At 43.0% G+C, this 16,371-nt stretch overlaps 1 protein-coding gene across 1 annotated transcript in view; it reads left to right on the forward strand.

The window, feature by feature from the left end:
• Window positions 1-16,371, forward strand: part of NDUFAF7 (NADH:ubiquinone oxidoreductase complex assembly factor 7) — a 39,928-nt gene that overhangs the window by 214 nt on the left and 23,343 nt on the right. The window contains exons 2-4 of the mRNA XM_072141243.1: window positions 2,289-2,446; window positions 5,252-5,332; window positions 15,323-15,433. Of these exons, the coding sequence (XP_071997344.1) occupies window positions 2,289-2,446; window positions 5,252-5,332; window positions 15,323-15,433 (350 nt within the window). The remainder of the gene's footprint in view (window positions 1-2,288; window positions 2,447-5,251; window positions 5,333-15,322; window positions 15,434-16,371) is intronic.

Below are 16,371 nucleotides of genomic sequence, written 5' to 3' on the forward strand. Positions count from 1 at the left end.
CCACACAGCAGATATGATATCTGACAACCTATCACAGTCCTAGAAAGACCAAGCCCACCCTGACATTAAAAACGTCCCCTCTATGTCTCCTTCCGCTGGTGACACTGGCTCATAATAGCTGACACTTTTCTCTCAAGTCTCAGCTCGAATAGTTGTGTGGTGACCTTCTAAAGCAGTGGTGGCGAACCTATGGCACTGGTGCCAGAGGCGGCACTCGGTGCCCTCTCTGTTGGCACCCAGGACAGAATAGTTCACCAGACAGAACTCAAAGAATCTGCCTACAGAATCTTCCTACAATGATAGAAGAGTTTGCCCTCCTCCTTTCAACTGTGTTGGTGTCCTTGGGAGGCTGAAGAATTGAAAGTTGTCAATGAACAAGGAGAAAAACATTACTTCTTAAAGGAAACCTACCACTTGAAGTGGCAGGTTTCCGATGGCAATACCGGGCACCAGCTCAGGGTGAGCTGGTGCCGGAGCTTATTTTAGTTAGTGTTTTAAACCGCTGTATCGCGGTTTAAAACACTTTTTAAACTTTATAGCCGGCGCAGGCAGGTACGCGCTCGGCGCTTACCGTGCGCGCGGCTACATAGGAAGTGAAGGAGAGCCACGCGCATGGTAAGCGCTGAGCGCGTACCTGCCTGCGCCGGCTATACAGTTTAAAAAGTGTTTTAAACCGCGATACAGCGGTTTAAAACACTAACTAAAATAAGCTCCGGCACCAGCTCACCTTGAGCTGGTGCCCGGTATTGCCATCGGAAACCTGCCACTTCAAGTGGTAGGTTTCCTTTAAATTGCTACGCTGGCACTTTGCAATAAACAAGTGGCTTTTTGGTTTTGGCACTGAAGCTGAAAAAGGTTCGCCATCACTGTTCTAAAGGCTTTATACGATCACATATGGCATCATGTATGGATGGACTTAAAGGGGTTGTCCAAACCCTAGCACATTTCCTTTAAGGGGGCTCCCGATCGTGATGTGATGAGCACACAAATCTAACCATGGGCACAAACTATGTGCAGTTTACCCCTTGGAATGTGCAGAGTAATTTGCACTGAAAAGGACGTGCAAAGTCCGCCAGAAAACTGGCGCATGGACCTTAGTGCGTGATGAGGCGCTGTGCAGAACATGGGACATATGGGCGGCTGCTTAGCGTCATGCCACATGTACCGTTTTTGGGTCGTTTTTTAAGCATGCGTTTTCAGTCCGTTTAAAAAAGCATGCGTTTTTCATGTGTTTGGCTGATTTGAACCAATTTATCTTACTAAACAAATAGGTTCAAAGCATCCAAACACATGAAAACAGATGCATTTTTAAATGGAATGAAAACGCATGCTTATAAACATACCAAAATTGTCACGTGTAGCATCACCCTTAGACTGTTAACCCCTATACTATGACGAGGGGATAATAGTTAAAAGTGGTTTTCTAGAGATTCCAGAAAACTTCCTGGGGGCTGTGACAGGTGTAACCAAAAAAAAAGTGTACTTCCAGTTCCAGTGTTGCTGTGGTTACTTCAGCATTGTTGGCTGAACTGAAAATGTATCCACTGTGCCATAAGTCATAGCATAAGTGCAACATCTGTAGTCCGAGTGTGAGGCTGGAAATCACAGCATCATAGATCCATCACAGAGAAATTTTAGAAAGTTGAGGCTTTTAAAAACAAGTTTCAAACCTAAAAATGTGTTTGGTTCTACCCTGCCTTTATCTGGTTATCAGAGATTGGACCATCGTTACATTTATCGTCTCAGCTTTCCATGGACATTGTTTCAGGGGTTTTACCTTCTTTGCTTTTATATCTTTAAAGAAAATCTACCTTTGGCTTAATCCCTGTGCTGAGTGATTTTGCTGAAAAAACAATTATAACATTATGATAATGAAGCTCTGCTCCTTTGTCTGGCTCAGCACTTTTCCTTTCACATTAGCTATGCACTGCCCCAGAGGATGGTGCAATCACTGTTCTCCCTGCCAGGCAGAATAATCAATTGCTGCACCATCCCCCAGCTGCTGTATATGAGTCATCCACCTAAGGTTGATTAGTCATGTCTGGAAAGTACAGAAACCCCCAATGTGATGTGTTCATCAACGGCAGGCTGAAGCAATCCAGCTTTCCCAAGGTCCTGAATGGTATAATTGTTTTTTCAGCAAAACCATTCAACTCAGGGATTAAACAAGACATGTTTCTGCATCATTGTAGCTATAGCATTCTCAAGTTATGTTTGGTTCATAATGCATGAAATCAAATGGTTTGATTTAAAGATATTTTTTTACATTTCTTCATATTTCTTTTCAGCATTTGCTGCAAGTTGCATTGTCAGATACCAAAGTAACAAAACTGGAGACTCCGAGGATGGCAACAAGCTATTGAAACACCTTATAATGAAAATAAAGGCCACCGGTCCTATTACTGTAGCTGAATACATGAAAGAGGTTTTAACAAATCCAATAAAGGTACAGGTTCTAATTTATAAAGTTGTCAGGAATTTTGCTGAATACCAGTGTATATTCCTATCTGGTGATAGGTTTGAAGTAGAGTAAAAACTCAGCTTAGATTCTTTGTGTTTTGTGTGTATTGCAAAGGGGTTTTCCTAGAGTTATACCGTATTAAAAAAAAAAACGATGTGGCTGCATAAAAAAATAAACATGTACATACCTCCTCGGTCCCTCTCTGTGTCCTATGCCACTGTCTCTTTGTGCTGTGCCTCTTTACAGGGGCTCAGAAGCTCTTCTCAGACAACTTCCAACCAGACCGGCCCGTCGACCTGTTCCCTGTCCTAGCTCTGTATCGGGTGCTGGGATATGGTGACAGGTGGGTGTGCCCGGCTGGCTGGAAGCTGTCTGAGCACGGCACCGGCGCGGTTAACTGGGAGGGTCCATCCATGGCCCCCCTAAAAGGCTTGTACCCTTGTGCTACCGCTCAAACCGCCTATATTATAATACACTACTGGCTGCTGAATGTCCCCTAGGGGTAATACTACTTTTCTTCTGTAATCCACAACTTGAAATGCCTAGCTTGTTGTGGATTCCCTGGAAGAATTCATTTTTTTCTTTAAAAGCACATTAACCCCGTAAGGACCAAGCCCTTTTTCGTTTTTGCGTTTTTATTTTTCACTCCCCACCTTCAAAAATCTATAACTTTTTTATTTTGGTATTATTCAATATTCCATGCCATGTACTGGAAACCAGGAAAAAAATTCTAAATGCAGTGAAAATGATGAAAAAACACATTTGCACCATTTCTTGTGGGCTTGGTTTTTACAGCTTTCACTGTGCGCCCCAAACGACAGGTCTATTTCATTCATTGGATCAATATGATCACGGGGATACCAAATTTGTATAGGTTTTAAAATGTTTTCATACATTTACAAAAATTAAAACCTCCTGTACAGAAAAAAAATTCTTCATTTTGCCATCTTCTTGCGCTAATAACTCATACTTTGGTGTACGGAGCTGTGGGTGGTGTCATTTTTTGCAACTTTTGATGACGTTTTCAATGCTTTTATTTTTAGGACTGTACGACCTTTTGATCACTTTTTATAGAATTTTTTTCTATTTTTCAAAATGGCAAAAAAATTACATTTTCGACTTCGGCCGCTACGAGGTTAAACGCAGTGAAAAACCGTTATTATATTTTGATAGATCGGGCATTTTTGGACGCGGCGATACCTGATGTATTTATTTTGATTTGATTTTTACTGTTTATTTATATTTATATCAGTTCTAGGAAAAGGGGGGTGATTTGCATTTTTAGTTTTTTTTAAATATATATATATATATATATTATATATTATATTTTTTTTTTTACTATTTTTCAGACTCCTGTCTGATTGATACTATCATATACTGCCATACTACAGTATGGCAGTATATGGGGATTTTGCACACTATCTATTATAATGTGCAAATCGCACATTATAATAGATAGCCGAGATCATGATAGCCTCGGATCTTTGTGTAATCCGAGGCTGTCATGGCAACGGATCGCCGCTCCCCGATGAAGTCACGGGGAGCGATGATCGGAGCCAAGATGGCGGCACCCACGCGCCGCCGGCTCTTTAATGCCGCCAGAAGCTTTGCCAGCGGCGATCAAAGGGTTAACACCAATCAAAGGGTTGCAAGCACCGATCGCGGGTGTTAGCGACGGGCGTTTGCTTCATTATGAAGCAAATGCCCGGTGAGTATGAAGAGAGCTCAGCCCATGAGCCCTCTTCATACTCCCCCATGCGCAGCAAGACGTAAGGTTACGTCTTATTGTGTGGTGGGGTTAAAGACCATGCCACAAATGAGAGAGGTAGGGTTGGGTGATGATTCAAATGAATAGATTAATATGCTAATTCAGTTCATAATGATTAATTTATTTCAGATTTATTCAATTTAAAATATAATGCATGTTTAGAGAAGATTTGCCAAATTGCACGTCATCATCGTTTACGTAAACACGTTATTAACACAATACAGTTAGGCAGCTCTCCTCCAAACGGCCTTTAAATTGTGTTTTAGAACTGTACCCTGTAAAACTAAGGTAGAGATTGGGCATAGAAAAATGCATTATGTGAAAAAAAATTAATAAATAAAATGAGATTAACATAAAAATTGATATGGAGTTTGTGCCGGTGCCAGGGAGTAAATGACAGAAGAGGTGCGGCCACGGAGCTGTCGCGGACCTGTGGCATGAAGATAAAGAGGAGCTGCCCGGGCGATAATTTCCAGGGGGCTGGCAGACTATAACTTCCAGGGGTCTGGCAGCCATAACTTACAGGCAGGCTATAACATACAGGGGACTGGCAGGCTATAACTTACAGGGAGCTGGCAGGCTATAACTTCCAGGGGGCTGGCAGGCCATAACTTCCAGGGGGCTGGCAGGATATAGCTTACAGGGGGCTGGCAGGATATACCTTACAGGGGGCTGGCAGCCATAACTTACAGGCAGGCTATAACATACAGGGGACTGGCAGGCTATAACTTACAGGGAGCTGGCAGGCTATAACTGACAGGGGGCTGGCAGGCCATAACTTCCAGGGGGCTGGCAGGCCATAACTTCCAGGGGGCTGGCAGGATATAGCTTACAGGGGGCTGGCAGGATATACCTTACAGGGGGCTGGCAGCCATAACTTACAGGCAGGCTATAACTTACAGGGAGCTGGCAGGCTATAACTTCCAGGGGGCTGGCAGGCCATAACTTCCAGGGGGCTGGAATATATATACATACACATCTATATGAATGCAAATCTAAATCTTTTTTTTCTTATCATCCAGGGATACTATATGCATCGTGACATGCTGGGAGAACATGGAGATTTTGTTACATCACCTGAAATAAGCCAAGTATTTGGAGAGGTATTTGTGTTCAGTGCTGCTTTGTTTTATATTTTGCCATGAATCCTCTCAATAGTCACCTTAGTACAATAGGGTATCTAGTTCTTTAGTTTTTTACAGCCCCATTGCATACTATTACATTGAGGTGATAATTAATCCCTTAAGTGCCAAGCCCTTTTTTGTTTTTGCGTTTTCATTTTTCACTCCCCACCTTTAAAAATCTATAACTTTTTTATTTTTCCATGTAAACAGGTGTGTATATATTCCATGCTGTGTACTGGGAAATTTATTGAATTTTTTATATTTTTCAAAATGGAAAAATACACTTTTTTCCATTACAGGTTAAACGCAGTGAAAAACTATTATCATATTTTGACAGATTGGGAATTTTCAGACACGGCAATACCTAATATGTTTATGATTTTTATTGTTTATTTATATGACTTCTAGGGAAAGGGTGTAATTTTAATTTTGAGGGTTTTTAATATACAGGCAGTCCCCGGGTTACATCCAAGTTAGGGTCTGAAGGTTTGTTCTTAAGTTGAATTTGTATGTAAGTCGGAACTGTATACTTTATCATTGTAACCCCAGCCAAATTTTTTTTGGTCTCTGTGACAATTGGATTTTAAAAATGTTGGGTTGTCATAAGAACCAGGATTAACAATAAAGCTTCATTACAGACACCTGTGATAACTGTTATAGCTGTTTATTGTAGCCTAGGACTAAAGTACAATAAATTACCAACATCCAGAGGTCCGTTTGTAACTAGGGGTCGTATGTAAGTCGGGTGTTCTTAAGTAGGGGACCGCCTGTAATTATTAACTTTTTTACATTTGTACTTGTACATTTGTATCTGTACTATTTTTCAGACCCCTATGGTACTTTAACCCCTGGTTGTCTGATTGATCCCACCATATACTGCCATACTACAGTATGGCATTATATGGGGATTTTGCACATCATCTATTACAATGTGCAAATTGCACATTGTAATAGCCTAAATCGCGCTCCCTAATGACGTTACAGGGAGCAACGATCCGAGCCAATATCAGCTTGTTAATGCCACCGGCTGCTTTGCCGGCAGCAATCAAAGGGTAACAGAGTTCAGTCCGCAGCATAGTAATAAGTCTGTAGCACGGCACCTCTTACATCTCTGATCACAGACCAATGTGAAACCGGCTTAAGAAGAACCTGTGCAGACATCAGCATGGGGTCTGACTTCCCTTGGGATACCTTGGTTGGAATACTGGTAGGGCAACTCCCTTAAAGAGGACCTTTCACCACCCCAAACATTCTCAAGTGAACATAACAGCATGTAGGCACTTGCATCATAATTCAGGGGCACTTTGAATTTTCCTTCTAGCTACCTCTGTTCCTGAGATGAGCCCCGGGATCTTACTATTCCCTGTGCTTACTTATTCTATCTGTCACACATTTTTAATCATATCATAGTAAAAGTTAATTTTTGAATACTTCAGCAATTTTTTTTGGTCTCAGCATAGGAACATTTTTGAAACATAACAAATTGTGAGAATAATTTCCCATGGTCTATGGTACTTTGTGGGGAAACCCTTTACTATGCCCCAAATTTATCACAATGACTCATAAAGGATCACAGATTTGGTGCTCTAAAAATATGCTTTATAAACAGGTGCCACAGTGCAAGAAATCAGCATTTGTTCTTGTCTTAATGTAATATATATGAACCCCTTTTGATTGTATAGCACCATTAATGGTGCTCTATAAATTAATAATAGCTTAGAAGAAGATAGTCGCTGAGATATGTAGAAGGTTAGGAATCGATACCAAACCTTCTATAGAAAAATAGCCAAACACAGGCATAAAAAGTCAAGCTTTTACCTCAAATCCAAGGGTGCCAGATTCTTCACAAGTAGATCAACAGTACTTTTAAGTGCTCCAAATAAACAATAAAGAGCTATTTTCCATAGCGTCCCCCATGACGGCCCCAACTGGAGGATGACCCTTGACCTCTGTAGGGACAGGAAGCAGAGAGGTTAAATACCCCACCCCGGCATCCATACACCAGTGGCTTCCTGTCCCTACACAGGGCAGGTAGTAGAGAGAAGTCTCTCCTCATCCCCAGTAGTTGGGACGGTGAGGGGGGACCAAAGTGGCGCAGGGAATCGTCCCTTACCCTAAGGCGGTCTCGGCCTCGATCGGACTTCGGTCCTTTCCTCTGCCACAAGCAGAGACGCCATTTTCTCCGGCTCTGCCCGCAGCTCTGCGCAGCTAAGGACACCCGGAGCGTGTCCATCGCGGAAGTCACGTGGACCGGCCGCCGTCAGACTCTGGTGACGACTTCCGCCTTAAATGACGGGACCGGATGTGACGTCACGATGGCGCGACCCGGAAGCAGGAGCGTGGAGCGGTAAGATTCAAAAGCGAGATAGTCATGTTGATCTGAGGTCTAACAGTTGCTCGTATAGCCCTACTCAAGCATCGCTGAGATCGGACGCTATTCTAGGCATTTCCAGCCATTAAGGTCGGTTACATGCTGTATGGTTGCCTCATATGTGTCTGGTCAAAATCCAGGTCTATATACATGTGTGTATTTTTCTTAGGGACCTGTGCAGTATATCCCTCATTTGAAGATACCTCAGGTACTCCTTCATTTTGTATTCCACTTGGTTAAAAGCAGAATTTATCTCACCTTCTGTTAAAATGTTTAGGCTTATTCATACCAGTGGTCCCACAATTGGGAATATGGAGACGCATGGCATGGAGGCTTCGAGTCTGGATCTCTTATCCTTGAACCCTGTAAGTAGGGTTAATTAGGGATAGGGTGGTGGGTCACCCACATATCCCTGTATTTTCACATAGGGTCCGGTTAGGACTAATTACTTCTCCTTCTCCTTGGTAGGAACCCAGGGAAAAGGAGAAGGATAAAGGGAGAGCTAAGGATCAGTCGAGCGCAAAGAGAGTCGCTTCAAGGAAGTGCAATATGTGCTCAGAAAAGCTCCCTGCAGACTACAAAAAACCAGTCTGTAAAACTTGCGTGGATAACCTACTCAGGGAAGAGAGGTCTTCTTTCGTGGATGAGATGCGTAGTTTTATCAGGGATGAAGTTAAAACATCTATAGCTTCATCTATAACAGCCCTTATACCTCAAGAGCCTCCGCATAAAAGACAACGAGTTATAGAATCCATGTCAGACTCCGCATCGGACTCGGAAGGGACCAAGGAATCTATTGACATGGAGCCAGGACCATCCAATTCAGCATGTAAAATGGAATCTAGATATCTACTAGCTTCAGAAGATCTGGAACCGCTTCTAAAGGCTATGAGGGATACCCTCAAGATTGAGGAGATAGAGGAAACTAAATCCATTCAAGATGAGTTATTTGGACTCCTTAAAGTTAAGAAGAGGCGAGTGTTTCCTATAAATAACACTCTTAAGGAGCTGATTCTTGAAGAATGGAGAGAACCGGAAAGTAGAATCTCCATTTCTAGAGAGTTTAAGAACCGTCTCTCCTTTGATGAGACAGAAGCAAAAATTTGGAACTCTACCCCCAAAGTCGATATTCAAGTCACCAAAATGACTAAAAAGACGGATCTTCCATTCGAGGATGCAATTCAGCTAAGGGATCCTCTGGATAGGAAGGCGGACAGCCTTCTAAAAAAGACATGGGAGTGTGCCATGTTGAATCTAAAATCTAATATTACTACGACATCTATGGCGCGCACTCTGTTTCATTGGATTACAGAATTGGAAGGTCACGTTAGAGACGGCACTCCAAGAGAAATGTTATTGGGCACATTCTCCACCTTAAAAGCAGCTACAGCCTTCATTGCAGATGCCTCAGCGGAAGGAGTAAGAATAAGTGCCAAGGAAGGGGCACTGTCAAATTCAGTTAGAAGATCACTCTGGCTTCGCCAATGGTCTAATGATTTCAGGTCAAAATCAAAGTTATGTGGAATTCCATTCGAGGGGGAATATCTTTTTGGTTCAGAACTCGACACGCTTTTGGAGAAGGCGGCGGACAGAAAGAAGGGGTTCCCGGAGTCCAGAAGTAACCCCAGGAAACAGCCCTTTCGGGACTCTAAGGACAGGAAACAGCCCTTTAGAGGGAAAGGCAAGCAAGGAAGATGGAGCTACCCTAAAGGAGGGAAAGGAAGAGGCTTCCTACTCAGTGCCAGCAACTCTACCCCGGCTTATAGAAAGCAATGACGCCAGGGTGGGGGGAAGACTATTAAAGTTCCACTCTCAATGGACTCAGATAACATCAAACCCCTGGATACTAAGTATTCTTCGGGAAGGTTACCATTTGGAATTAACCTCTCTTCCTCCCAGAAAATTTGTTCTGACCGAGCAGCCCTCGGAAAATCTCTCAAACTCATTATGGTTGGAGATACAAAAACTAATTCGACTGGACGTCATCATCCCTGTAGCTCAAAAACAGTTAAAAGAGGGACACTACTCTCCCCTCTTCTTAATAAAAAAACCGAACGGTGCCTTCAGAATGATTTGCAATCTGAAAAAATTAAACAGCTATATACTCTATCGAAAATTCAAGATGGAGACCGTGAGCTCGGCAGTCGTTCTGATACAACAAGGAGCGTTTATGTGTACAATAGACCTGAGAGATGCATATTACCATGTGCCGATACATCCAAAATCTCAGAAGTTCCTCAGATTTGCAGTTCGATCGCCTTGGGGAGAAGAAGTCCACTACCAGTACAAGGCACTGCCCTTTGGGATTTCTTCAGCCCCAAGGACATTCACAAAGATCATGGTCGAGGTAATAGCTTACCTGAGGCGGAAAGGGATACTAGTCATCCCCTACCTGGACGATCTGCTAGTGGTGGCCAGTTCAGAAAAGGAGCTAATACACCACCGAGATGTTACAAGGACAATCCTACAACAGTTAGGATGGATGATAAATTGGGAGAAATCCAGACTAGTCCCAAATACAAAAGTCGTGTTTCTAGGAACTTTGTTGGATTCGATCCAGCAGATGTCCTTTTTGCCACCAGAAAAAGTAGCAAGACTGAAACAACAGATTATGACGTTTCAAAAAAGAAATCATTGTACAATAAGGGAGGCCATGAGGATACTAGGACTTATGACATCCTCCATTCAAAGCGTACAGTGGAGTCAAAGTCACACCAGAGCCCTTCAAAACTGGGTTTTGACCTCCTGGGACAAAAATCCCCAACACTTGAATCAGAAAGTTCGGATATCGAGTGCAGTCAAGCAATCCCTGGAGTGGTGGACAAATACTTCAAACCTGGGAAGAGGAGTGTCATGGCATCCCTGGCCAGTGATAAACATCCAGACGGACGCAAGTCAGTCAGGTTGGGGAGCAGACATAGCAGGGCGACCCATTCAGGGGCTATGGCCATCGACAGTCAGATCCCGTTCCTCGAACTTTCGAGAATTAAGAGCTGTCCTGGAGACCTTGAGAGCCAGCGCTCAAAGCCTGAAGGACAGACATATAAGAATTTACTCAGACAACACCACCACAGTGGCGTATCTCCGTCATCAAGGGGGTACCAGGAATCCAGATCTCCTCAGTCTCTCAGACAGAATATTTGCTTGGGCAGAAGCCAACATCTGTTCTCTCTCGGCCACCCATCTAAAGGGAGAAAAGAACTTAATAGCAGACTATCTAAGTCGTCAGACTATAGACCACAACGAGTGGTGCTTGAACGAAAACATCTTTCTACATCTCACACAAAAATGGGGACAACCAGTGACAGATCTCTTTGCCTCCAGCAAGAATACAAAGGTTCCCCATTTCTTCTCTCTGGAACCAAATACTCCGTCTTGCCAGAGGGATGCCTTCAGTCAGACTTGGGGCGGTCCTCTAATGTACGCTTTTCCTCCTATACCTCTCATAGCGAGAGTGGTTCAAAAGATCAGAGAAGACCAAGCGAAGGTTATTCTCGTGGTTCCCTGGTGGCCAAAGAGGAACTGGTTTCCGTGGCTAGGGAAGATGGCATTAGAAGAACCTGTCATGCTGGAACCAGTAAACAATCTGTTATTCCAGGGTCCAGTTTACCATCCAAACCCACAGGCTCTCCAGCTCTCGGCGTGGATCCTGAAAGGAAGTTGCTGATTGCCAAAGGACTGTCAAACAAGGTAATTTCTACACTTAAAGCAAGCCGCAAACCAGTCACCCACAAAATCTATGCAAGGATATAGGGAAAATTTGTATCCTTTTGTGGCAGGACTCCTCCTAACCAACTATCCCCTAATATTTCACAGGTGCTAGACTTCCTGCAGGCAGGATTCGACAAGGGCCTTAAGACGAGTTCCTTAAAGGTCCAGATTTCAGCCCTCAGCGCCTTTTTTGACACCTCATTAGCAGAAAACAGATGGATCCAAAGGTTTGTCAAAGCTACTGCTAGGCTAAGACCACATATTAAGCAAAATATCCCAAATTGGGATCTTTCATTAGTGCTAGACTACCTCACAAAAAGGCCGTTTGAACCTCTCGAGACGGTTAAACTCAGAGAATTGACGCTGAAAATTTCCTTTCTCATAGCCATAACAACAGCTAGGCGTGTAGGGGAAATCCAGAACTTATCAATTAAAGAACCATATCTTAGACTATGTGAGGATAAAATTGTGCTAATGTTAGATAAAACCTTCACACCTAAAGTAGCATCTTCTTTTCATCGTAATCAAGAGATTGTTCTACCTTCCTTCTGCCAGAACCCAAAGCATGCCAAAGAACAGGAGTGGCATACACTGGATGTCAGAAGATACCTGCTACATTATCTCGAAGAGACCAAATCCTGGAGAAAGGACGACAACATTCTCCTACAATTTAGAGGAAAAAACAAAGGCAGAAAAGCTTCAAAAGCATCCATCGCCAGATGGATCAGAACGGTCATCAAAGAAACTTATGACGCCAACAACCTGGACATCTCAGGGACTATTAGGGCCCACTCGACCAGAGGGGTGGCAGCCTCCTGGGCGGAGAAACGTGGGGCCTCACTAGAGGACATATGTAGAGCAGCTACCTGGTCTACTCACCTGACTTTTGCTAAACACTATAGGCTAGATGTCCAAAGTGCTAGAGACCAAACCTTCGGAAGGATGGTCTTACAAGCTGTTGTCCCCCCCTAATTATTTAATCTGGTACATCTCCAGTTGGGGCCGTCATGGGGGACGCTATGGAAAAAGAGAATTATTCTCACCGTTAATTCGGTTTCCATTAGTCCACCATGACGGCCCATATATATTTCCCACCCTGTATTTTGATTAAGTTAAATTGCCTATTTGTTATGTGTGAATTGATAACATACAATAAATGGGTTGCATCCAAGGCCGGTGTAGTTATTTGGTAGCCACTGGTGTATGGATGCCGGGGTGGGGTATTTAACCTCTCTGCTTCCTGTCCCTACAGAGGTCAAGGGTCATCCTCCAGTTGGGGCCGTCATGGTGGACTAATGGAAACCGAATTAACGGTGAGAATAATTCTCTTTTTCCTCTTTATTTTCCATTTATCACATTGGTCTCTGTGGACACTTCCTACAATCCAAAGCCCTGCAGTTTCACAATCGATTTCTATGAAGGAACTATATTTAGGAAAATGTGCTGAGAAAGATAGATATAAAGGGGTTATCCGCGTTTAGGAATAATTTAGGGTCAGGCTGGGGCAGGCTATTTAAAAATAATAAAAGTGTACTTACCTCCTCCGGCGCTGCTGATGTCCCGTGCCGTGGTCCGTCTGATATGTACACCAGTTTGATTACAAGGGCGCATAGGCCAGCCGGAAGCTCCCATCCGACACATCTCCCAGCGCTTACGGATTTAATACTGCAAATAAATAAAACTTGGGTAAGTTTAAAAGTATTTATTATACTCACAATGCTACGTGAAAAAGTGCTGTGTAAAATCAACAGGGTAGCCAGCAAGACATCATCGCCTAATCCTGGGTTTCACCGTCCCCCCCCCCCCATAATATGATTTATTGGAAGCCAGAAAATTACAAGACATAGGACAAAAATGCTCCGCAGGACCCACAAGTCATGGAGAAAAAAGTGCAAACAAATTATTGGATACTTCACTTTAGTCCCAGGCCGCAAATTGTCAGTGGAGCAAAAAACATTTTCTGGAGTTACAATTATAAATTATACCAGTTCCGACTTACATGCATATTCAACTCAAGGGTGCGTTCACACATTTAGATTTACAGATGTAGTTTTTCTAAGCCAAAGGCATGTGTGAATCATATTCGGAGGACTTATCATTAAAAGTTGTTGCTCCTCTGTTTTCACTCCACTCCTGGTTTGGACATCAAAAACTGCATCTGAAAAACTGAACATATGAACGCATCTTCAGAACAAACCTAAAGAACCTTGAACCTAACCAAGGAACTGGCTGTAAATACCAGAGTTTTGATTTGCACTATTAGTACTGTCTTCCTCAGGAGATTTTCCTAAAAAGAGCTTATCCATAGAAATTGATTGTGAAACCGCAGGGCTTCTGATTGAAAAAAGTGTGCACCAAGACCAACCTGATAAAATAGAAACTAAAGAGGAAATGGGTTGAAAATAGCTTTTTATTGTTTATTTGGAGTACTTAAAATACTGTTGATCTACTTACCTTTTTAAAGAATCTGGCACCCTTGGATTTGAGGTAGAAGCTTCACTTTTTTATCACTGTTTGGATTGAATGGAGGTTTGACTTGCCTTTGGTCCCTAAATACGGAACAATATCGCCTGTCCAATTTTCCCCACAAATAGCATACATTTAACAATGTAGTGCAAATGGACCTAACAGAAACCATTAAAAGTTCATCCAAATCAATAAACTGTTTAATAGATCAGTTAGTCATTTGTTGTTATTATTTAAAGGAAATCAAAATCCATCATGATAAACCAAGGGTTCTTACTTATAGATCCAGTCACCGGGACTGTGGTAATCTTCTCATATGTGTTATTCATGGCCTCCTTCCTTCTAAAATAAACTTTTAAAATTATGCTTATAAGTCTGAATGGCAACTGGGGTGGTTCCCAGAGCCCCAATGTGCTGTTTTCACAGGCTGTTACACTGAATTTTTAAAGTTTATTTTAGAAGGAGGAGGCAGTGTACAACAAATATAAGAAGATTACTAAAGTCATAGTGCCTGGATCTATGAGGTAGTGCCCCTGGTTTATCATGATGGATTTTGATTTCATGATTTCCTTTAAAGGGCACCTACCACCACAAATCTACCTATAAAGGTAGATCGGGTGGTAGGTGCATCAATGGGACGTGAGGATAGCCCTTTTAAGGGCTAATCCTCACGTCCCCTCACTTTTTTGATAACTTTTATTCCACATATATTTAAATTTACTTATGCGGCTACCGGGGCGTGGAGTAGCCGCATATGAGATTACACGAGGCGGCTACTCCACGCCCCGGTACCCACTTTACCCCTCCTACTCACCCATCTTCGGCGCGCAGCTCCGCGTAGCTGCGCGCCCTCGTCCGGCGATCCTGCCGTCTGCGCATGCGCAGAAGAGCAGGCCCGCGCCTGTTTCGGAGTTGTGACCGCGCAGGCGCGGGCCTGCTCTTCTGCGCATGCGCAGACGGCAGGATCGCCGGACGAGGGCGCGCAGCTACGCGGAGCTGCACGCCGAAGATGGGTGAGTAGGAGGGGTAAAGTGGGTACCGGGGCGTGGAGTAGCCGCCTCATGTAATCTCATATGCGGCTACTCCACGCCCCGGTAGCCACATAAGTAAATTTAAATATATATGGAATAAAAGTTACCAAAAAAGTGAGGGGACGTGAGGATTAGCCCTTAAAAGGGCTATCCTCACGTCCCATTGATGCACCTACCACCCAATCTACCTTTATAGGTAGATTTGTGGTGGTAGGTTTCCTTTAAGTAACGAAAGATAATAACAGCAGTGCAAATTATTTACAGTAACACTTTTCTTGCCTAAATTGAGCCTGTTGTGTGTAGTACCCTTCACTATTATTTTCTCTATTTATTACTGAATTAAGCATCATACTTTTTTTGTACAATAACCTATTTATGTCTTTAACCTAGCTAATTGGAATTTGGTGCATCAGTGAGTGGATGTCTGCTGGAAAACCTAAATCTCTGAATTTAGTGGAACTAGGTCCGGGAAAAGGAAGTCTAATGGATGACATTTTGAGGGTGAGTGTATTTAATTCATTAGGTTACACAGTAGGTCATTGAGATGCTGTATAACGGCTCACAAGTAAAGGGGAGAGGAGCGAGAAGGAGCACATTAAGGACAGTATCCCACTTTTCTTAATTCACAGGTCATTCAAACACTTTATCAGTACAGATCAGCAGTTTTCCAAGTCATCCTGCTGATGCTTTACACTGAAGATTGTTGTGTAGCTAGTTCTCCTCCACTTTCTTTGCTCTGTCTATAGTAGACATCAATGCAGCTGGTCTTCACCTTCTAGCTCTGAGGCAATTAACAAGTTGAGATACCTGCAAAAGCGAAAATTACTAAAATACAATGCTAACTGTAGTCATATAATGGTCACATGGATAAATGTATGATCACCAGGATTGACTTCTGGGACTCCTGGGGACTGCACAGCATTACAGAAAACTGTCTTTAGATCCAGCTGTTACTCTCCCTGAGTGTCTCTCACTCAGACTCACTGGCTGTCTCTTTGTGAGAGACAGATGGGAAGAGTGAATGACACACTCAACAGCAGTTCCTCTGTCACTCACTTACTCTCCCTGGTTGTCTCACTCTCCCTATCTGTCTCTATGTCACTCATTCTCCCTGTCTCTCTCTGTCACTCACTCTCCCCTTCAGAGCTCATATTAAAGACATGTGGCAAAATACAAGCTGAGCTGTGATGGGTTTTAATGCCACAGCAGATAATGGCTCCCGTATATGGTGGTTATCATGTTACCTAAAACTACCTGATATAGTACATCACATCTTACCTCACACCTAAGACTAACATTGTAACTTATACATTTGTTAACATATGCATTAACATCGCATTAATGCTTGTGTTTTGTAAACGCAATGTTGACAATGTAATTAGGCAAATCCCCTTTTCTATGCTGTTAACCCAAACAAAACGCAATGTGTGAATGAAGCC

Source organism: Engystomops pustulosus, chromosome 3 (genome assembly GCF_040894005.1).
Source record: "Engystomops pustulosus chromosome 3, aEngPut4.maternal, whole genome shotgun sequence".
NCBI lineage: Eukaryota > Metazoa > Chordata > Amphibia > Anura > Leptodactylidae > Engystomops > Engystomops pustulosus.